Source organism: Serinus canaria, chromosome 4, assembly GCF_022539315.1.
Source record: "Serinus canaria isolate serCan28SL12 chromosome 4, serCan2020, whole genome shotgun sequence".
NCBI lineage: Eukaryota > Metazoa > Chordata > Aves > Passeriformes > Fringillidae > Serinus > Serinus canaria.
In genome coordinates this window covers 26,709,913-26,732,443 of record NC_066317.1, presented here as the reverse complement: position 1 = coordinate 26,732,443, position 22,531 = coordinate 26,709,913, and the positions used below count along the sequence as shown (strand labels likewise).

General features: G+C 39.2%; 1 protein-coding gene across 4 annotated transcripts; it reads left to right on the top strand.

Annotated features, from left to right (window-relative positions):
- The first annotated feature begins 839 nt into the window (after window positions 1-839).
- Window positions 840-21,518, top strand: YTHDC1 (YTH N6-methyladenosine RNA binding protein C1). Of its 4 annotated transcripts, XM_009101237.4 has the most exons (18): window positions 840-999; window positions 4,741-4,842; window positions 5,432-5,760; window positions 5,893-6,247; window positions 7,485-7,574; window positions 8,085-8,138; window positions 8,747-8,841; window positions 10,681-10,789; window positions 10,890-11,007; window positions 11,858-11,942; window positions 13,816-13,982; window positions 16,475-16,557; window positions 17,968-18,004; window positions 18,097-18,136; window positions 18,240-18,302; window positions 19,747-19,881; window positions 20,500-20,707; window positions 21,099-21,518. In XM_009101237.4, exons 1-18 carry the CDS (start codon window positions 972-974, stop codon window positions 21,146-21,148), a joined length of 2,148 nt encoding a protein of 715 aa, XP_009099485.1. In that variant the 5' UTR covers window positions 840-971; the 3' UTR covers window positions 21,149-21,518. The 4 variants fall into 4 exon arrangements, with proteins under 4 accessions (XP_009099485.1, XP_018782304.1, XP_009099486.1 ...); XM_018926759.3 differs by lacking the exon at window positions 8,085-8,138; XM_009101238.4 differs by lacking the exon at window positions 21,099-21,518 and having other exon boundaries at window positions 20,500-20,873.
- The last annotated feature ends 1,013 nt before the right edge of the window (window positions 21,519-22,531 follow it).

The window sequence follows — 22,531 nt, the reverse complement described above, 5'->3', positions numbered from 1 at the left end:
GATAATTAAGGCACACTTGTTTCATATTTCACAGAATAGCTTGGGTTGGAAGTGACCTTCAAGGTCATCCAGTTCCAGCCTCTCTACCATGGGCTGGAAGGGTACATACCTTCCACTAGATCAGGTTGCTCAGGGCTCCACCTAACCTGCCCTAGAACACTTCCAGGGATGGGGCACACACAGCTTCTCTGGGCAGCCTGTGCCAGTGCCTCACCACTCACCATAAAAAAATTCTTCCTGATACATAATCTAAACCTACTCTCTTTCATTTTGAAGCCATTCCCCCTTGCCCTCACCCTACATATCCTTGTAAGAAGTCTCTCACCATCTTTCTTGTAGACTCTCTTCAAGTACTGGAAGACCACACTTAAGTCACCCCAAAATCTTCTCTAGGCTGAACAATCCCAATTCTTTCAGCCTTTCCTCATAGGAGAGGTGCTCCAGCCCCCTCATCAGCTTGGTAAACCTCCTCTGAACTGGCCGGATTGCTAGGAGAAAGGAAAAAACAATGAGAAGGCGGAAAAAAGGTTAAAAAAAAAAAAAAAAGAGAGAGAAAACCAGGGAACAAGCAATGGCCAACCAGGGGTTAAGTAAAACTTTGCCCCACTCAAGACTCTGAGGAAGGGCTCCAACACCACACACAGCTGTCACAACAGCACGGGAGAAAAGCGAGCTTCCCGCATTTCGAGAGGAGAGAAATCTCCTTTCCCTGCACCTCTTAGCTTAGTTCAGCTTAGTTTAGTTTAGTTTAGTTTAGCCCAGCCCAGCCCAGCCCAGCCCAGCCCAGAGCTGCCAGGGCCTGACATGGCGGCCGCGCCCTCAGGGCCCCGCGCGGCGCATGCCCCGCCACCGCCTGCCCGCGGCGCGCTCTGACGCGAGGAGCGTAAACAAAGCGGCGCCCTGTGGGAAGAGGGAAGCGCTACGTGCAGGAAGAGGGAGCCTCCATCTTAGGCGCTCGTCGCGGCGGCGGGATGGCGACGGATGGCCGGGAGGAGAAGGGTATGTGGCGGTAGAGAGGAGGGCAAGCGTTAGGCCCCGTGGAAGGGGAAAGGTTCAGGCGGGGGCCCGATCCCCGCCTGAGCCTTCCCCCTTCCCCGGGGCCACCTTGGAAGCTGGTGCTGGGCCTTCAGCCGGGGGACATCCGTCTCTTACAGGGGAGCGGAGGGGCGGCGGGGTCAGGAGTGACCCTTAGAGGATGATTTTATTTTTTTTTTTTTTTTTTTTTGCGGAAGCGCTCCCTGTGTTTTTTTGGGGAGCAGGAGGTAACAGTGCCCCTCATACTTTGGTGTCCCGGCAGCGCAGGGCTCGGGGCAAGGTGACTCGAGCAGTAGGAAGAGGGAGAAGTTCGTGGGCCGTAAGTTTTACATCATCGACAGCGAGTTACTGCAGGTTGTGTTTTCGCAAAAAATATTTGCTATTTTTATTACTGCTTTTTGTTTCTGCTTGGATCGCTAGGCCGTTTTAGTTTTGGGGATTTTTTGCACGATTTTCTGTGGGGGGGTGTTGTTACTTTAGTAAGCAGAAACTGGCGTTGGAATCTTATTTTGCCGATTGTTGCTTGGCTTTTTGCAGTCAGCTGTGAAATCTGGGCACTGTGGGTAAATAAACTTGAGTTAGAGGAATCAGACGAGTTCAGAGTCATTACTCTGAAATAATAATCTAGGGCAATTAGTGTCGAATAATAGAATCACAGCTCTTAAAAATGACTACCGCTGTCCACGGAAGCCGAAGTGATCCGCGTGTTATCTGAGATTACGTTAGTCAGTGTCACAAAATAGCTTCTTTAAGGAGCCAGACCAAAGTCAGGTGTAGCAGATTGCCGCTTGGTGGTTAGTGCAGAGAGTTGTTTAGTTATAAAAAGGGCAAAGTATCACTAGGGTATTGTGGCATGGATTGTGTTCATTTGGATTTCTATGGAGAATGATGTTTCCTGTAAAGCCTTTGCAGGATATGTGCCCACAAAATGGCTTTGTCGTAGTGGTAAAGGTTTTCTGTCTGTTATTTATTGTGAAACGATATGACATGGAAAATTCCCAGTAGGTTTTGTTAGAACTGATAAATAAAATTATTGGTTGTGCTTTATCCTTAATGGTATTATTGTAAAACTGGTAGATTGGGATATGATCAGTTTGTGTCAGAACAGATCTGATTGCCCACTGTGGATGAGCAGTGACTTTGAAATGTTTGCTGTTGTCATCTATAAATTTCTATTCATATAAATATTTTTCCAGTTGGGCTTGATTTTTTTTTCAGTGTTTGTTAATCACTGCCAGTGGTCAAGGTATATTTTTACTTTCTTTTTAATTATTTCTCATGTGAAAGGGGTTATTTTGACTGAATAACAGGTGTTGATGTACATTTGCAGCTGAATTGATTTCTGCTGTAAGTACTCCCATTGGAAAAGAAATGCACTTTTACCACTTCAGAAAAGCAAAAATAAGGTTTGCAGACCGGTTTAGTTTGAAATCCCAGGGTCTTATTTCTTTTGTGTGCCAAATCAGTTTTTTTGCTTGGACCCTTCCAATAGTTCTAATTCTCCTGGCCGGCAGATGAAATGGCCTCCCGGGCTACCTTCCTGCTATTTTGGGTGAGTTAAATTTATTCATGGAAGGATCCCACAAAAGACAAGCGGCCGGAGAGCCCTGTTGGGAGTTTCTGCCACAGAAAGAACTCATTTGGTCCCTTCCTCTTCAGTGCTTATGGACTATAAAACACCTGTCCTCTGCCATTTTTCTGTTTCTGCTTTTGTGTTTTTCCTGATGCTTCTCTGAGATAATTTAGCTCTTCGGGTTGAACTGACAGTGGCGGTTCAGTGAGAGGAATTGTCTTGTGCAAGTCAGTCAAGCAGCATATCCAGTGCAAGACAGGAAGCAGGCTGCTAAATAAATCTGGAGATGTGCTTCTAAACAAATCAGGTCGATGTGTCTGTAAAAGGGGATAGGGAATTCTGTTCCTGTCTCCTGCACCCTATTTAAGGTTCCAGCTGCAAATGAGGCCCATCTAACCTGCAAGGGATTTAGGAGAGAGTGTGTATCAGACTTGTGTTTTCTGTTAAATTTTCCTTCTCATTTGCTTCTGAATGAGCTGATACAGGAGTCTTTTAGCACCTTTTAATGCTGCTGCAGTAGGTAGGTTAAATGTAGTTTACTCAAGTATGCTGTTGTCTCACCAAGAGGGAAACAAATCTAAGGTTCAATACATGTCATTTGAGATGGATGATATGTTTAATTTTCTAATCTCAGTGCACCTCTTTTTCATTAGTATCCCATAAAAAAAACCTTGTGCTCTAGACTTGCCAAGTTTCCTGTGGGCAAGCAGAATGTGAGCCAGGAAATTGCATCCCATGTTTGGCAGTTGCACATCCATGAATCTGACTCTTATATATTTATCAGTCACAGCAAGAATATTTGCTATAGATGTATGTCTACAAACATAAAGGGCTGTTCCCAGGAGAATTGTGATGCAAGTTTGTGTTGCATTTAAATGCCTGCTAAGTGTAAACTGCCAGGGAAAGGTTTGATCCTCTTCTCTCTGCACCATTTCCTTTGCATTAGAGACTCCAACTGAGCAGTCCAGGGATCACTTCTGCATTCCCCTACCACTGAAAATGTGGAAAAGTGCCAGCAGGAAAGTTAGTGACTTCAGATTTGGTAGTATATTGTAGAGAGACAATTATAATACTATTTTTTAATAAATATATAATGTGGATTATGTTTGGATTTTTTTTAATATCAAGCTGTAAATTTTATTATGTGGCTTAGTTCAATATTTTGATATAGACAAGCTGCCAAACTCTGGAAGACTTAATTGCTGCATTACCTCAGTTTCATGCAATACTGGAATCCTTACCTGCAACTGCCATGGATATTGTAAACCAGCTGAATCCTTAGAGGTTGCTCTGGTTTCTTTTTCCTGAGCACAGAAAATGCAATCAATCACTTCTGGAGAGATTCCAGAATTAATTTTTTTTTTTTTCATTTGCATGTTTAGGCTTAGTTCACGCTTTTTAAAGTGCTTGGAATATAGATCTGCTCCCTTAAAGCTGGTGACTCTTCTAATGGGATCACCATATATCCCTTTTGGTTTCAGGCAAAGTGAAACAGCCAGAAATTGTGACAGATTTTAAAAGTTTTGTGAGCAGGTGTGGTCATTTACTGCTTCTGGCATTAATTTTCTTTAACGTTTGCCTTTTTGGTCAAGTTGTGGGGGCTTTTTTCAGAACAGCTCAGAGTTAATAATGCAGCAAATAAGTACTGCTTTCCCATTGTGATTTTTCTTTTTGTTAGTGAGCCACAAAACCCACCATTCTAACAGAGCAATGACAACAAAAATAGTGGAAGAGAGATAATTCATCATGCAAGTTTCAGAATTTTTCAGAGATAAGGGTCCCTCCTCTTTACTAATGGCACTCAGACTATCTCCTGGTCTCCCTTTTTCTAAAATTTTATGTTCAGCTTTCATTTGTAGGTCAACTTTGCTGAAAAGGTTTTGTGACACGAGGAGCCAACTTGGACCTTGTTTAGACGTCTAAATGCATCTTGTGACATATTTTAATTTTTTTATTTGCTCTGCCTGATCCTTTCAAATGAAAGTGTAGAAATAAATCAAGCAGATGTCAATTTTTGCTTTGTTGTAGATCTGTAGCCCTGAAGGAAATGTTTGGATTTGTAAATACTAGTTCTGTAGTTTACATATCCAGACTTTTTATGGTTGGTTTTGACTTTTTTTGTGTATTTTCAGATGGTGAACTGAATGTTCTGGATGACATTTTGACTGATGCTCCTGACCAGGATGATGAGTTGTATAACCCCGACAGTGAGCAAGACAAAAGTGAGAAAAAGGGTATGTGGCTTTGATAGTGGATATTCTGCAGGAACATAAGTGGTAAAAAGTGTCTATCTTATTTCAGTTAGTCTTTGAAGTAGTAGATTTTATAACTTGATTCAAAAAGTGAATGAGTTCCAAAAGTCTTTATTTCATGGACATGTGCTGTTTCACCTGACCCTCCAAGCAAACAGTCAAATCCATTGCCTTTTGTCTCAAGAGCAGTTGCTGCGTCTGGCTTGTTCTGAATTCATTTGCTGTTAGAAAATGACTGTCCTTTTTGGCTCGATGAAGTGAGATGGAAGTGGAGCGAAGGGGTTGTAAAGTCTGATTCCAGCTCACTTCTTTATTTGGCTTTATGCCAGTCCCCTAAACATTTAATTTAAAATCTGAGAAACACATACCTCTTAGAAGTAAAATATGTGTTTTAGAACATGAGCTATTCCGAAGAAGCAGTTTTGAGTGTTGCTGCAAAGCCTACAACTGGAAGATGTTCTCTATGACCGCAGCAGGGTAATTATTTAAAATAGAGGACGTAGAAGCCTCTGTACAGTTTTTGTTTTGGTATTGGAAATAACACTGAACTTGATATTTCTTTCTATTTAAGGATCAAAAAGAAAAACTGACAGGATGGAAAATGCTGAAAGCAAGAGGCAAAAACCTTCTGTGCATTCCTCAAGGCAGATGATGCCAAAGCCTCCCAGTTCATCAGTTAGCAATAACAAGAGAATAGTGAGTACGAAAGGAAAGCTGGTGTCAGAGTACAAGACTGAGGAGTACCAGAGATCTGACAGAAACAAGCGCCCAGATGGTGATCGGAAGATGCGAATGTCAAGCAGTTCCAGGGAACCTTATAAAGGACAACCAGAAAAATCTTACATGAGGAAGAGGGATATTGACAGAAGGGCAAAGTCTTCTACACCGGACGGTTCAGAGGTACTAAGTATTCTTGCTGCCTTATAAATAAAGCAATTTTATGAGACTTTTGTAAGGCACATTCTCTTAGGACTGTGTGTGCATCCTGACAATGTTATATGACTGCTGATTCACTTTTTCTTTAAACATCAGAGAATCAGGCATGATGTGGATAGAAGACCAAGCAGATCTAGCCATTCTTCTAAAGAAGAGGTGAACTCTGAGGAATATTGTTCAGATCACGAGACTGGCAGTAGTGGTTCCTCTGAACAAGGCAACACAGAGAATGAGGAGGAAGGAATGGAAGAAGAGGAAGATGATGAAGGGGAGGAGGATGAAGAGGTGGAAGAAGATGGGGAGGAAGATGAAGAAGAGTATGAACAGGATGAGAGGGATCAGAAGGAAGGAAATGACTATGACACACGCAGTGAAGCCAGTGATTCTGATTCTGAATCTGCCTCTTTCACAGATGGGTCAGTCAGATCTGGGTCTGGTTCAGATGCATCAGGTAGGCAGCATCTTGCATGCTAATGTGAAATACCTTGCCACTGAAAGTTTGACTGCTTTGAAAAATAACTGCTTCCTGACCATGTCAAAAGTAAGCCGTGGTGGCAGAAGTCAGGAAGATGTTAATTATGAAATACCATAGTCAAGGAGAAAATGTACTGGAAAGTGCTAAAACAAAAATGTGAATATCCACATTACTGTGTTGAGGATTCATTGTATTCTTGACTGCTTTGGCCTTGCTGTTCAATGCTTTGAAACACTAAAATTAGTATTTTCTTGGGTATCTAACGGCTTAGTTTTCCGCACTATTAATTTTAATTCAGCGTTGAGCTGTTTGGTATCCATCTAGATGAGTGACCAGGTAGACTGGTAGTAAAACATGTCCCTGGGGAAGGATAACTGAATCTTAAAGAGTGGCTGTGTTTAGCATAGGAAATTAAACTTATATTGAAATTATTAGGGCAAATTTAGAATTAAATAAGCAGAAACTAGAAACAATTGGTTTGTATTTGTATATTGTAAGTGGTCCTAACTTGCAGATGTGAAGTGCTAATGACGTAAATACTTTTGGGTTTGGCTGTTCGTTGTTTGTTTTTTCTAGGAAAGCAGCTTGCAGTCCTGTTAAGATTCCTATTGTGTATCTTCCTTGTCTGAAGTCTCCATAGGTGGTCATCCTGCTTAATATGCTGCCTTTTTTAGCTCAGCTCTGCTGTATGGAATTAGAGACAGCCAGGTGTAACCTAAAGACAAGTGAAGCTGTAATAACTGTTCTAAAAAACTCTGTGGTATAACATAACACTTTCTTAAGAGTGGGAATAATTGCCTGTGTGCCACAATGTTTTGTTTTTCTGTTTCTTACTGTTTTTGAGCTCTGGGCAAATGAGCTCATATCACTATTGCTACACAATTTGTGCTAGATGTTGCACATTTGGGTGAAGGCTGAAAAGAAATGCTAACCCACCCTTACTAAAAATATAATAATAATAAATTCTGTCTCTAAACATTGCACAGATTTAATAGATTTGTGCCATTCATCTATCTTCCTTTTGTGGATGAAAAGCTTGAGTAACTAGCATTTGCTTCTTCTGTGCATGATAGTTTTGTGGCAGCAACCACAATTTTAATGTGCAAAACAAATGGTAACTTCACTTTTACTGATGCTATTTTCCTGTCAAATTAATTTTTAATCTCAACTTTGTGTTTAAAGTATGGCTTTTATTTTTTATGGTTTCTTTTAGATGAGAAAAAGAAGGAGAGGAAGAGAGCGAGAGGTATCTCTCCAATTGTTTTTGACAGAAGTGGCAGTTCTGCATCAGAATCATATGCAGGTATTTTTCCCTTTTGTTGCTAGTCATTGTGACTTGCATCAAAACTTAATGTGTAATCTAAAATAAATGTAACTGGCTGTAGAGATTTATAGGGTTTGTAGCTTTGTATAATTTGGTATTGACTTCTGGCATGTTGTGTGTGGATACCTTTGGGGGGAAGTAGGCTTTCTTGTTACTTTAATGCTATTCTGTTGCTTAAGTGGAAATTTCACTTTTTTTTTTTTAAACTTGGAAGATGATGATTCAGTGACTAGTTTTCTGAGTAGGAAATTGTTCAAATATTATTTAAAAAAAAACAAACCCAAATCAAACAACCCAAAACTGAAACAAAAAAAAAAAAACAACAAAACAAAACACTCGTGCACATTGAATAGTATTTTTTGTGTGTGTGGGTGCGCGCCAGAAAGCATAATTTGTCATGAATGAAAATTGTATGGGACAAGGCTGTAGAAATTGTATATTATCTCTATTAAGGCTCAATCTGAACAAATGTACTTTGGCTAAACACAGGTTCAGAAAAGAAGCATGAGAAATTATCATCTTCCGTTCGTGCTGTCCAAAAAGGTATCATTTAAATTTGAATTTTTAATGCATGCCCCATAGTAAGCCATTGTCTCTGTTGATTAAATTACCTGTAAGTAGTGATGTTCTGATATAAATCAGTATGAGCACGTCATTGTTCTGAGCATGATAATTGAATCTTGGGCTACTTTTGCATGTTTTGAGAGTGATATGCAAAAAGTTCAGTCACTGTGCTCTTTGCAGAGGCAGTAGATTTAAAAAGGAAGTGCTTAAAGCTGCAAAGAAGAACAGCATTCACCATTCTCTATTGAACAGTTTGTGCTTGTTACGAGTGTTACCCATCATTTGTGCAAAGATCTTTAAGCAAGGAAATAAGTCCTACATATCGGAACATCACTGAATCATGCTGATTTTATTTTACTTTTTTCTTTACTTGGATATCTGAGTTTTAGTTTTGGTTTGGTTTCCCCTGGCATTTTGTGCTCTGCAGCTTTGACTTTAAGTTGGGTGGTTGACTGTGAGAATACATAGATAGGAAATGGGTGGGATACTGTGTATTTTTAAGGAAGCAAACTGCTGTCTGTACTCAAAGCAACATGTTTGGTAAGTATTTACAGTTCAGCTTATTTGATACTTTGTTTTCTTTTCAGACCAAACAAGCAAACTTAAATACATTCTCCAAGATGCAAGATTTTTTCTCATCAAGAGTAATAACCATGAAAATGTATCACTTGCTAAGGCAAAGGTATGTTGTATTTTCTTCAAAGTGATCCCTTTGTCTGTTTTCAGACACACTCACCTCAGTTTGGGAGAGTGTGTAGTTGGATGTTTTATTTTCTTTATTGCTTGGATCCCGGTGGATGCAGCAACAAAAGCTACTTCACCTTGGTTCTTCATCTTCCACTGTAACCTAGAAAAGGCCCTAGACCATCTGCCATTTATCTTGCCAAGAATAGAGTTAAAGGGGCCTTAGGGTCTGTTTGATAACATCCTAAGCAAGGCTCCAGCGGGAATGCTGGGGTAGTATTTTCTCCCATCCATCAGAACCTCTGTTCCTATTACTGTACTCTGAGAAGGTTCAGAAGGTTGTTTGGCTTTTTTCTAATGCTACGAGAGTAATTTAGGTCAGGTGATTGAGGATCTGAAGCCTTACTGTGGAAATATATGCCTGGCAGTGCTGGTGTGTGAGTTCTTTGTGAGGGATTCCAGAGCACCTGATTTCAGCTGTTGAGGAATCGCACTAGGTGTCCATTGCACTGCTCTGGTGGTTTTGTATTGGCATGCATTCTTTGGAACAGGTCATAGAGAAAATACTTGATTTGCTGTTACACAATATACATAGAGTAGGTGATTCTGTTATTGAAGATTTTCTGAATTAGGATGAAAATGGCATCAAAATGATTAAACAAATCTCAAAGTCCTGGGCATGTTTGGTTCTCACCCCTCCTTCCGGCTTTGAAGGTGCAGTGAACAGCATTCTGACTGGTGGCTCTGTAAAGGAGTCTCTGCTTTTTTTATGCTTCGTCCACGTATGGAGCTGCAGTAGTATCCTTGTTCCCGATGTTATTGAAGTGGATGCTTTGTCTCTCAGGGTAGAGGCATCAGTGCTTTGATGTTGGACTTTCATGAAACACACTTTTGTGGTGCCAGTGTAATAGGTTGTTGAGTTCTCAGCAGGGCTGTACAAGCAGCCAAAAGCCATGTAATCTGACTGAAAGCTAGCAAAATCCCCAAATATTCTCTGGTGGCTATAGTGAATTACCAGAATCAGACAAACACTGATCTGAGTTCAGAGTAGGGCATAAATCCTTACCTTCACTAAAGAAATGCAAGGGAAGGAACGTTGACTTTGGTATGTATATCCTGTTCTGAGGCTGAAGCTTGTTTACCCAGAAAATGGATGGAGGAGTAATTCAATAAATTGTTATTCAATATCTCAGCTCAGCTGGCACCTTAAACAGGTTGAGTTTTATTGTGTGTGGCTGCATAACAGCTGGTAAAATGGAAAAGATAATATTTAGTAGGAGATGTGTAAGAGTAAACGAAGTTGTCTTGCCATTTTAAAGTGTTACTTTAGTGTCTTTCATGTTGCTGGCATTTCACTGAAAGAATTTTAAAGTCTGCAAACTGTCCTCAGCAAATCTGCAGTACTATAGTCAAGTCTACCTGCCCACCTTTTAGTAGTATTCTGTTGGTTTTTCATAATTTCTGTGTGCTATATAATACCTAAATTCCTTAAATCACTTGAAACATATGTGAAAACTTTAACCCTTGCTATTTTTAAGTTAACTGCCAATCCTTATAATTACAGTGGAAGTGTGAATGCATTTAGATGGTCTAAATGCATCTTGAGTGTTCAAAAAAAGATTGAAAAGCCAGTGTTTTAAAAGTTTTAGTACAAGGCAGGCTAAAATATTTCTTGATGGAAATTAATTTAGCAGTATGTTTTTCTTTCTATTATCTTCTACTCCAGTACAATATTTTGGTCTTGTTTTCTTCATCTACATTGCATATTTATTTTAGCTAAATCATTTGAGATTAACTGTTATGTTTTGATGATGGGGTGGGTGTTTTTCTGTTTTAGGGAGTATGGTCAACACTTCCAGTGAATGAAAAGAAGCTTAATGCTGCATTTAGATCAGCAAGGAGTGTTATTTTGATATTTTCTGTAAGAGAGAGTGGCAAATTCCAAGGTAAGGAAAAGTGAGCTATTATCAAGGTGAGTGAAAATGAGTTCTATATGCAATAGCCTTTCTGTTGTATCTTTGTTACAATTCATACAAAATCCTTTAGGGTTTGCAAGATTGTCTTCAGAGTCCCATCATGGAGGATCACCTATACATTGGGTGCTGCCTGCAGGAATGAATGCAAAAATGTTGGGAGGTGTCTTTAAAATTGACTGGATTTGCAGGTAACCAATTGTGCGTTTATGTTGCTGTTAGTAACAAGGCATTATATTATAATTTTTGCATATTACTCAAGTGCCAACAGCATCTTTCTGAAACTTGATTCAACCGGAGATCTATCCTCACTGCTCACTTGAATAGACAGCTGTGGATGAAAAATTAAAAAAAAAAATGATGTAAGGACAAATCTGTTTTGATCTGACTGAACAAAGAAAATACTACTGTTCTGAAGCAACATATGAGATAGTGCAAGTATTGCATGATGTATAGGTTTTGAGCAGTATGTTCTTAGAGAAAAGATTTTAGATCTCTATTAAGGAAAAAAGTTACAGCAGTCCTGTGAAACACATTGCATGGTTTTACAAGTACTTTGGACTGCCAGAAAGACTGAATAGAGGAAAAGCGAGACTATGAATTAAAGAAAAATCTGTGTTGGAAAGGTCCTCTTGAAGCTGCTGATTCCTATCTCCAGCTCAAATCACTTCTAGCTTCATAGTTAGGTTGGTGTTCAGGGATTTAAGTATGTGCCAAGAGCTACCGCATGTAGAGACTGGTCAGTGTATTCAGATGGTGAGATAATAAACAAGCACAGTCTCAATATTGCATAAAGTCCAAAATATTCTCTTTTAAAGGAGGGCCTGTCATAGTATGAACTATATTAGTTACTACTGGAATAAGTCCAAGTGAAATCTTCAGCTACTAATATGTAGAACATAAGAATATGTTCAGAGACCTAATAGTACAAAGAATAACAGGATTATTTTATATGTTATCTCCTGCTGTATACCTTTTTAATTCTTTTCCTAATAAAAAAAACTGAGGCAAAACTATAAATGGTGCCACTTGCATATTTAGGCGGGAATTGCCGTTCACTAAATCTGCTCACCTGACCAATCCTTGGAACGAACATAAACCAGTAAAGATTGGACGCGATGGACAGGTTTGTTTATTCTTTTTTTTTTTCTATACCTGACATCCTCTAGTGCTTGCTTCCAGCTTAGAATGTACAGGAGAGTAGGAATGTTTTTGTAGCAGTTACTTGGAGTAGAGTGCTGTGGCAAAGGCACTTTGCTTCTTTCTAATGCTGTTGTGGAAGAAGGAAAAGGAAACAATATAGTACCAATTCTGTTGTCATCTTTATCATAAACAGTGTTTGCTTCAAAACTGTGTGGTATTCTGCCTTGCATTCTATAGTGTGCAAACCATATAGCATCAGTTTTTAAGAAAAAGGTCTGGTGTTTCCAGTTGTGCTCTGCATTACATTTTTTAATATGTGCTGTATTGCTTAAGGCACAGGCTCCCATTATAGAATGTATGCTAAGCAAATTTCAAGTGGGGCTGGCTCTTTGTCTTGTCAGACATACCAGAGTGCACGTATGTTGCTGCTGTCATCATGTACCCAAGCTGTGGGTAAAATAACAGGTTCTGCTTTCGTTAAGACTAGGTGGGAGGTAATCTCCATACTGTATGGAAAATGTCAACTTCATGCTGCGTTGTTTTGCCTGCAGAAATGTTTGCTTTATTGTGTAGCAGGAGAAAACCAATAGTTTTGGTCTTGTTTGTAGTTTAATGTGAACTTCAAAAAAAGTATTTAAATTTACTTAGATACTGTTAAATGGCCAAGGAAATTATTTTTTTTCTAATGTTTTGTCTACAGTAGACTTGCAGTCTGGACATGGGTTTCAGCTTTTTTCATCAAATTACTGTACTGTTATGGTCTGGACAAGCATTGCCTGATGCTTGCTCTCCCTGCTTTTCAAGTCTGCTTATTTCCAGAAGTGATTGTCATTTATCCATTTATATTTGCACAACTGTGAATGGATCTCTCTTCTGAGGATGCGTACACTGAAAAATCTGCCTTTATGACATCATTTGGGAAGGTGTTCTGCAGGCCTGCAGTCACCAGTTTGAAGAAGCACTTTTTGGGATTGTTTTGCACCTGGCTCCTGCTAGATTTATTTGATGGCCCAAGCTCTTGTACTGGAAGAGAGAGTCAGAAAGTTCATGTCTGTCCCTTTCTCCTCCAGACAATTTGTGTTGTTCAATGGTCCCATTGTCTCCATCTTGTTCCCCATATCCCAGATATTTCACTTTTAATATAGGCTGGAGAGACCTGACCTTCTCAGTCATTGCATGTAGGAATTGTTGCACTCATTCAGTTATTCTTGGTGCCCTGCTTTGACATTTTCCATTTCTACTGTCCCCTTATTTTTTGAGATGCAAGGGCACTACTGCACCCAGTATTGAAGGTGTGGGTGGAACATGAAATTCAGTGTGATACAATGGCTTTCTTATTCCATGTTCCTTTCCCAATAACCCTGAGCACACAAACTGCTTGTTTGACTATGGTCAGACTCTGAGTTGGTATTTTCATGGACCTGTCTACCCTCCAATGAAGAACTCATACTGAGTAGTAGTAGTCAACTTCATCAGGCCATGGCTTTGTATGTGAAGCTGGGATGGATTTTTTTTTTTCCTACGTGTGTCCCTTTTCTTTCTGTAATAGGTAATCATTTTCTTTGTGATGAAAAACAGTCCTCTGATTTTATAGCAAAACAGTGATGTGGCCTGTATGTCTCATGGGAAGATATGGTTACCCAAAGTGTTGGACTATTTTATGAAAGTTCTAAGTAGTACCTAAAGAGTTAAAGGTAATGTAAGTGAATTTTGCTGTGTCTAGTGATACTGAAATATCTTTGAAGTGTCCTTTTTTTTTTTTTTTTTTCCTCCTTAAATGTCTGTTGCCAGTGTATTTGGGGAGAGTTTCATTTCTCCAGTTTATAAACCACTACTGAACTTCTAACTAATTCTAGGAAATTGAGCCGGAATGTGGAACCCAACTTTGTCTTCTCTTCCCTCCTGATGAAAGTATTGACTTGTATCAAGTCATTCATAAAATGAGGCACAAGAGAAGAATGCACTCACAACCCCGATCAAGAGGACGCCCATCCCGTCGAGACCCCGTTCGGGACGTGGGAAGGTTAGAAACGTTCTTTGGACTGATAATAGGCACATGTGTGAGAATAACGTGATGGAGGAATGTGATTCGTCAAAGCTTTCCCTGCGATAAAGAAGAGAGAAAATCCTCAAATCAAGCTGCATGGACAAGTTTGTGGCTTCATTGAGGATTTCACTTGGTTCCCCGGTCTGTCATTTTTCAAGAGGAAAATGGGGATCTTTGCTTTTGCAGAAAAAAGCTCTTAAAGTTCTGTCTCTAGTTTAGACTAGATCATTTATTGAGCTAATGCAACTTGTAATGCTAGCTGTAGGTAAGCTTGGCTTGATTATGAGCAGGCTAGATGGAGAGGAGGAAATATTTATATGCCAAAAATGTGTTAATATCTTGTAAAAGCCTTTTCTTTCAGGTGTGTCTCTGGATAAGCCTTATCAAATATGGGACTTTTATAAGGATCACTTAGAATTTTGCAGAAGATGCCGCCTCATTTTGAGGATAAAATATTTAAGTTATTTTGATATTCAAGAGGAGCATTATTGGGACTGTTTCAAATTGTGTCACCGTGATGTGTTAACCCTATTGCCAAATATTCTCTAACATGTAACCACTGAATTCACACATCTTGCTGAGCTTCTGAAAACAGTAGGTTCTTTCCAAAAGGGATCAAGTGGCCCTTGGAGACCCGGCAACAAACCAAAAAGAATGGCTGTTGCTGTGTCTGTATATACAACCTTTCCAGATGCTGGCAGTACCTGTGGACTTAAAGTATTTTTAGAGGATCGACATGTTTATTGATCACTGCTTTATGAACTTAACATCATTTTCCAGAAAAAAGGGGGTATAACTTGTTACAGAATTGGAGAAGTCTTTGCAAAGAACTGATACTAGCCCTTCTGCCAAACACCTTTTCCCCGTGGTAGCCACTTTGCATACAGACTGATGTATGGTTTGGGCTGAAACCTTTGGTTAAGTTTCCTTTTTGTGGAAACATCCTGTGGTAGGTACAGAGCCCCAACAAGAGTCCCCATTTCCTTGAGCTTAAAAAAAAAAAAAAGGACACTGTAACGAGTAGGTAGGAGGAAACCTGGCAGCGCCCCCCTATTTTTGGCTTTAAAGGACTGAACACCAAGATGGCTTTTGGAGTTAAGCTAAGAGGTTTCCAGTGCAATAAAGTATATACAAGTGAAGGTTTTGCAATGGACTGCAAACTATACATATAACACCACCACACCTTCTCAAGCCTGCCAGGGCCTCCATTTATGTATGTGGCTTACAGCTTAAAGTCAGTAGTTGGACTACTATATGAACTGTTTCTATCATATTTTATACCGGTCGTAAATGCACTCTCAAAACTACAAGAAAGCGGTATGTTTATTCTTTACACCAGCTTTTATTTTCTTTGATCTGAATTTGCTGTAGATGCAACTGCTTTGGTTTTTGGGCTTTTTGCTCATACTAAAGAATCTGCTTCCATTTTAAAAAGCTTAGTAACTGGGTATGGTGGGCTTTAATGACTGAAGTTGGGGAAGGGAGGGAGAAGTCACTATTTATAAAAGTAAAAGCCATATAAGCTTGTTACTCAGCCGGCAAGTTGCACAGTAATTAAGCCATATAAGAAAGTGTTAATGTCTTGTCATAAGGAATTATACTCTTGGGGAGGGGGAGGGGGTGAGAAGGGAATGGTTTTGTAGCTGCTTTGTGTTTAGAAACACTGTTACATTAGCACTAGAGTCTCCCACTACAGTAATGTTTCTGTACCTTGGAGCAAAATAAGCACCCAGTTGTCAGCTCTTTTTTGAGCCTAACAGCAACTGAAATGTAACTATAAGGAAGAGCAGAGTTCTTAATATCTCTTCTGTCAAAGAGCTGCTTTTATAGAAAAGAGCCCTAATTATTTTAATTGTTAGGAAGCTGGAGCATTATTAAATTGAAAAATGCACCAGTGCATTGCTAGTAAGTTGCTTAGAAAAGAAATTATTAGAAATAATGTAATTGGCCAATTCAGTTAGGGAAGTCACAGTTAAAGTTGCAATTTCACAAAGCATGCAGAGTTTTATTTATAAATATTATGTAAGTAGACCTTTTATTGAATCCTTTATCCATTAGCTGTCAAATGCAGTAGTCTTCATACCTTCTGACTGCAATGTTCTGTGAAATTCTTTGTTGTCCAATAGGTGTTTCAAAATGTAATGTGGAAAGTGTAATGTTAATGCCTAAGTTCGAGTTTGGTTTAGACAAATTTGTTACCTTTTGTCTGGGATGAAGATACAGTTGGGTAGAGTTCCTTCCTTTACTACCAAAATTCCTGTAAACACAAAGTAACAGTGGAGTGTATATAATTGAGCTATTTCTGATTCTTTTAGCTCAGATTTAAAGCTGTAGAATATTTTTAAACAAATAGAGTTGAGAATTATTACGTTGATATCCTGGGCAGCTCAGACTATTCCTGTGAGGTATTCTGCTGTGACAAATGCTCCAAGCAACCTTGTTTAATCTTTGATATCTAATTTGTGTAGGCGTCGACCAGAAGATTATGATATTCATAACAGCAGAAAGAAACCAAGGATTGACTATCCCCCTGAGTTTCACCAAAGACCAGGTTAATATCTTACTGTGAAGATTTGTGTGCACCAATTCACAAGTGTTTTCTCTTTTAGCATATCCTCATTAATTCAACAGTAAAATACTGATATAACTTGGATATAAAAATGTGACTTGTTTCAAGTGCTGCCTGCTGCTTTAACCCACCTCTCAAAGAAGTCAGTGACACTGTTGCTGGTTTGAGAGCTGAGTTAATCTAGTTAATCTAATTAATTCCCTTGAATTGTGTACATTGTTGTGAATGATCTTCTTAAGTGCTGTGTTAATGTGGGCACAAAAATAGATCTGACCTACTTGTCAAGGTGCTAATCATCAAATGAAAATGTTTGAGAAATTTCCACCTGGGAATGTCAGCTGAGACTGTGTGACTAGTAGCCTTTGTGTGAAGATGATGGTAGACATTCAGTTATTTTTTCAGAGAGTTTTTTTACAAGCTTGACATGAGTTAGGGAGGAGGACATTGCACTGCATTTTACAAGAGGATCTAATGATAAAGGGAAGTTTGTTGTTCCCTAGAAAGAAATGTTTGCAGTGGTACTGCAGCAACAGCACTGCTCATAGTGCAGCTTTTTTTTTTTTTTTCCTTCAAAAAGCAGCTATTAAGAACTTGTCACTTTTAGTCTACCAAATTGTGCTTCACATCTCTTAGAAAAGCACATTCTGCTATTTCAGTCGTAGATTTCTAAACCTTTTCAGAATATGCCTGTATCTGTCCAGCTTGTCTGCAAAGACTACATTATTTCATGCAAAAAGTATTGTTGCTGCTCTGCATCTTTCTAAGGCCGTTGTTTAAAAAACAAGATTTTTTTAAAAAATAATGAAGGTCGCTATTTTATTTTAGTGCAAGCATGCCTGATGTTTTGCACCATTCTGCTGAGCTCTTTAAAGGGATTTACTGAAGCTGCAAGAATTCTTTGCCCTGTGGGGCTTTTCCAGATACTTTTTAGTTTGTTTTTAATTTCCTGTGTGGCATTGTATCCAAAACATATTAGGAAATGAACTTAATTTAAGGGTTGCCCAGATGAACACATTCTTCTGAATACACAGGAAGTAGTAACAACCAGGTTAAATGCCTGGAGGCAGCACTCTTCAAATTATGTGCATTCCTAATTCATTTGACTAAATTTCAAGTCTTTATTTGCACAGTTTCCTTCTTGCATATTTGTTGCTACTGTGTGCAAGTTCTTAATGGGTTTATTGATGTCACTTTTTTATTACATTATACTACTTGTCTGCTTCTATTAGAAGCTGTAAGTTTTCAAGAGTTATTTTAAAAATGAGGGTAATGGCAGATAGACATAATTTTGTTGCAGGCACAAAATGAAAGGACAGTTTTTAATTAATATAATTTTTAAGATTGTTACCTTGAGACAGTAAATTGAATTAATACTGCTTGATGTTCGAACAGGGTATATAAAGGATCCCAGATATCCCGAAGTAGACAGGTAAGGTGTGTTCATGTTACTCATTTTATGTCCTGGTAACTTGTCTGCACGGATAAGTTGGATTTAGTTCTATAAATTTTTATTCCCAACAGACGATTTTCAGGAGTTCGACGAGATGTATTTTTAAATGGGGTAAGTTTCTGCATGCAGTTCATTTGGGCAACTATATATTCAGCTTTCTGCACTTCCAAAGAACACTCAACAGTAATTTTAATATTACTGTCTTTCATTTTAGTCCTACAATGATTACGTGCGGGAGTTCCACAACATGGGACCACCACCACCATGGCAAGGAATGGTTTGTGTCTTGTTGAATTGATTTTTCTCCTTAGTATACAGCTTCTTTTTGTTTTCCCCAAAAGGAGCCTGGCATATTCAGTATGCTTTCACTCTTCGCTTTTCCTAAAATGTAGCTTTGCTGTAACAGTGTAAAAATTTTAGGGAAAAATATTGATAGTAAGTATTTTGAAATTTACATTCAACAGTAGTCTGGCATTCTTAGTAAGCTCTGAAGAAATAGCAGAACCCTCCTTTAGCCTAGGTGGGAGGGTGTGATCACATTCTGTGTCCTGCTAAATGTTGATGGTAATTGGCTCTTGAACAGCAAATGCATCAAACAGGTGGACTTGTTGAAGAGGCTCATGGAATGGGCTGCTGGGCTCTAGTGTTGTGCAGTGGCTTGCTTTTGGCTGTGGCAATGAAGCATGCAGGAAATTAGCAAAATGTGCTGCACAACCTAATTAAAATAAGTCTTCCTGTATTACAGCCTCCACTGAAATGCACTTTTTTTCCCAGTAAGATGAGCAGATACATGAGTAGACATATCTACAACTATGTAGATAGTTCACTTGTACAAGGTGTCGCCTTCATGTCAGGAGAAGTAGTCATAGTGAAGTTATTTTGGTTATATTTAGTAAGTCTGGCCTGATTTTGTATAACTATAATGAATCTCTTGGCTCTTGTTTGTACTGGCAATGAGCAAAAAGTAGAGCCAGATGTAGAGATGCCCTATAGCCTCTCATTTCTGTCAGCTGAGACACAACTCCTTACAACTGAAGGAAGTAAACTAGGTTGTCAGATGGTAGGGAAAACAGTTTTTTTAAACAGTTAAGCCTCCAGAAACTCTGTTTTTTTTCCTCCTTCCCTCTTCTGCATGCAGTCCAAGTAGTTGTCCTAGAATCCAGTGCTTCCATTTACTTTCTTTGTAACAAAAATGCAAGCCAAGATGCTTTGGTACTAGGCAAAGGAGGACTGTGCGGTTTGAAGAAATGGAAGAGATTGGCCAAAATAGGTCTTGTTAAAACAAAAAAAAAAAGGCTAGCATTTTGTCAAATTATTTGTCTTGCAAATTATTTGGTTTTTAATTTAGAATAGAAACATATTCGTAAGGAATGAATTGTTTCTGTAAGAGCTCACTGCTTTGGACAGAGTTCACATTCTATACACAAATGTTTAAAAAACCCAAGACCGAAACTAACACATTAAAGTAGAAGTTTTGTGTACAGTGTTGTATTGAGGCAGATGCAGAAGGAAGGGATATTGGGCTGTGGGGAGGGTGTTTACCAGACTTCTCCAAGCAGTGGTAGAGAGGGAGTAAAGCATGCCAGCCTAATGGAAAGTAGTCTGCTGTTCAGTTAGGAGGCTGTGATCAGATTTATTTAGATGCTGTGTTTTCCCTGTGAATGATGCACTCCTTGTGTGCATTCCTTTGCATCAACAAACTTCCTGTAACTTTCTTGTAGCCACCATATCCAGGTATGGAGCAACCACCACACCACCCTTACTATCAGCACCATGCACCTCCACCTCAAGCTCACCCTCCATACTCAGGACATCATCCTGTACCCCATGAAGCGAGATACAGAGACAAACGAGTAGTAAGTGTTCACACAGACGGAGGGGATGCAAGTCTGCAGGCCGGAGTAGGAATCTGGGGTCCAGGGGTAGCCTAGCTTTGTTTGCTATGATAAACAGCATGTTTATGACCTGCATTAGAGTTCCTTAGATCAGTTGTTTAGATTGACTGCACACTTACAGCAAATTTGAAAAGCCTTTCTCTCCCTGGTGAGGTAGAGGTGAAAAATTCTCATACTCTTAAACTGAGGTGTATGCTTAAATTGGCTTCCAGCCTGACCTCTGAATATTTTCATGCTGAAGCCTGGTTTGAATAAGGACAGGCCTGTAACTTTGCTTGTGCTCATTGGCAACAAATTATCAGCAGAATTTTGTATTTTAAAACTTCTTACAGGTACATCAGAAAACAGGGTGGATTAAATTTCTGTTAGCTGGCTTGAAAGACTCCTTAGCTTTCAGGTCTCTTGCTGGTGTCTGGCATTTGAACCCCAAATTCTGTACATGGATGCTGGACAGTTGGTTTGGTTGGATTTGCCTTTTTTTAAATATTGGGCTTTTTGAAGAGTTACAGCCAGCCTTATAGATAAGGGAGGGAATTCTGATCTGAGAAAGAAAATAGCAGAGCTCTCCTTTCATCACAGCACGACTATGACATGAGAGTAGATGACTTCCTTCGCCGCACACAAGCTGTTGTCAGTGGTCGGAGAAGCCGGCCCCGGGAGAGGGACCGAGAGCGGGAGCGCGACCGGCCTCGAGATAATCGGAGAGACAGAGAACGGGACAGAGGCCGTGATCGGGAAAGGGAGAGAGAGAGGATTTGTGACCGGGACAGAGACAGAGGTGAAAGAGGTAGATACCGAAGATAATCTATCTGGAGCAGTGCTCACTTGAAACAAAAAAAGCTTGTATTTTTTTGTGTGTTTACAAGTAGTACATTTTATTTTCAGCTGTCTACTTAAAGTTCGTTGTGTAGAAGGATTTATAATGACCCTCTCTATTCCAAGCATGCAGTGAACTATGAACTGGAAAAACTCAAATAGGCCAAAAATAAAATACACAAAGCTGACACTCAGCTTCATGTTTCTATTGGAACAAAGTTGGAAGCAGCTAAGAATGTAGATATTGATTAATTCTCAATAAGTGTTCTACTTAGTGACTTCATTCTAGGTTTTTGAATACTGATGGATAACTGCCTTTTTTTTTTTTTTTTTTTTTTTGCTTTGATGTTTTCTTCCTGTAGTTTCATATGGTTCGATGGGAGAATGCTGCTATCAAGTATGCAAATACTGAAGTATGATCTCTTTCTTTTTTTTTGACGGTATGGCAGTGTTGTAGCAGCCTTTTTTCCCCCCCCCTTCTTTCCCCCTATTTTTTAACCCTATCTGTGAAGTCAAGTGGTTTTTTTTCAGTCTTCAGTAAGGAAAGCAATATTAAGAAGACACTATTGATACCTAATTTTTAGCCTTTTTTAAAAATCTTCCTGTGTTCAGTAACATTTTGGTCAATTCTCTTGTCTGGTCTCTTTCCAAAATGTACACATTGCTTGGAATGTTCACAACCTGCGTGCGTGGAACCAGAAAATATTGCTGTATTCTACATTGCTACCTTTTTTTTTTTTTATAAAAATAAATTGGTAACTATTGAAATGTTTAAAACTCCATGTCGGGTTTCTTGGTTTTCTAAGCTTGGCAGCTTTGCTAGATTCCAGCAGTTCTAGGAAAAGATCTATGTTCAGAAATAATTCAAATGTTCTTCGTGGTAAGCAAAACTGATCTGAAGCCTGAATTTAGGAAAAGGACTGTTGATATAAAAGGTAATTGCATTTCTGTTTCCATAGTGAAGTAGCCAATAACTCCTGCAGCTCATCAGAGTTAAGGCCCTACATGTTCAACTTAATATGATCTTCAAGCTGTAGAGAGGCTGTCCTCAGCCACAACATACCTGTCTCAGGAATGTGTTAGTCCTGTAAGATCCAGAGTCTGCACATACATTCTTTGTAGTGATCATTTGTTACTTCTCTTAAATAAGAAATATTTTATCTAAATGCCAATGGTAAAACGGGGGGTGGGGGGGGCGGGCGGGCGGAGAGGATTAACTTGTAGTGAAAGTTCTTAAGTTTATCCAGCAATTTCCAATTTTCCAAAACTTGTAAGAGTAGCACTGCCTTGGTGGACTTCTTCATAAACTTCCTTCAGTGTCTTCTCATGTAACAAATCCAAACTGTGCTGTAAACACCTCCTGCTGGGTGTTGCAGCTATTTTTATAAAAGGCAGTCAAGGACTGGCCACTGTGTGGCAATTGTGGAAATGTGTTTTTTTGATCTGGCAATAGTTTGTGCTCTGTTTGTTTTAGTCTACAGTCACAGTAAACATCTACATATGTTAGACAAAAAGATCTCCAATGTACAAATATGTTTGGATTCTTTAAGCAGTACTAGAGGCTGAATATGTGTTTGGGTTCCTCAGCACAGTTTATTGTGCACAGAGAGGTAATGACTGCTGGCTGGAGGATTAGATCAGTTTGTCAGAATACATTCTATGTCTAACTGGAGAAATGTGTCATAGATCACCCTCACTCTTTGATATCTTTCTCTGCATTATATACAGACTCTAAAATGAAGAGGTGGTTTTGGTTTTGTTTGAGCTTTTTTGGGGGCGTTGTTTGTTTGTTTGT

What these genes read in the sequence shown, in the direction of transcription:
- YTHDC1 (XM_009101237.4), top strand. Translation starts at nt 972, where the DNA reads ATGGCGACGGATGGCCGGGAGGAGAAGG. An exon ending in CCCGTTCGGGACGTGGGAAG is followed by an intron (nt 13,983 to 16,474) that starts GTTAGAAACGTT and finishes TAATTTGTGTAG; the next exon opens with GCGTCGACCAGAAGATTATG. An exon ending in CACCACCATGGCAAGGAATG is followed by an intron (nt 18,303 to 19,746) that starts GTTTGTGTCTTG and finishes ACTTTCTTGTAG; the next exon opens with CCACCATATCCAGGTATGGA.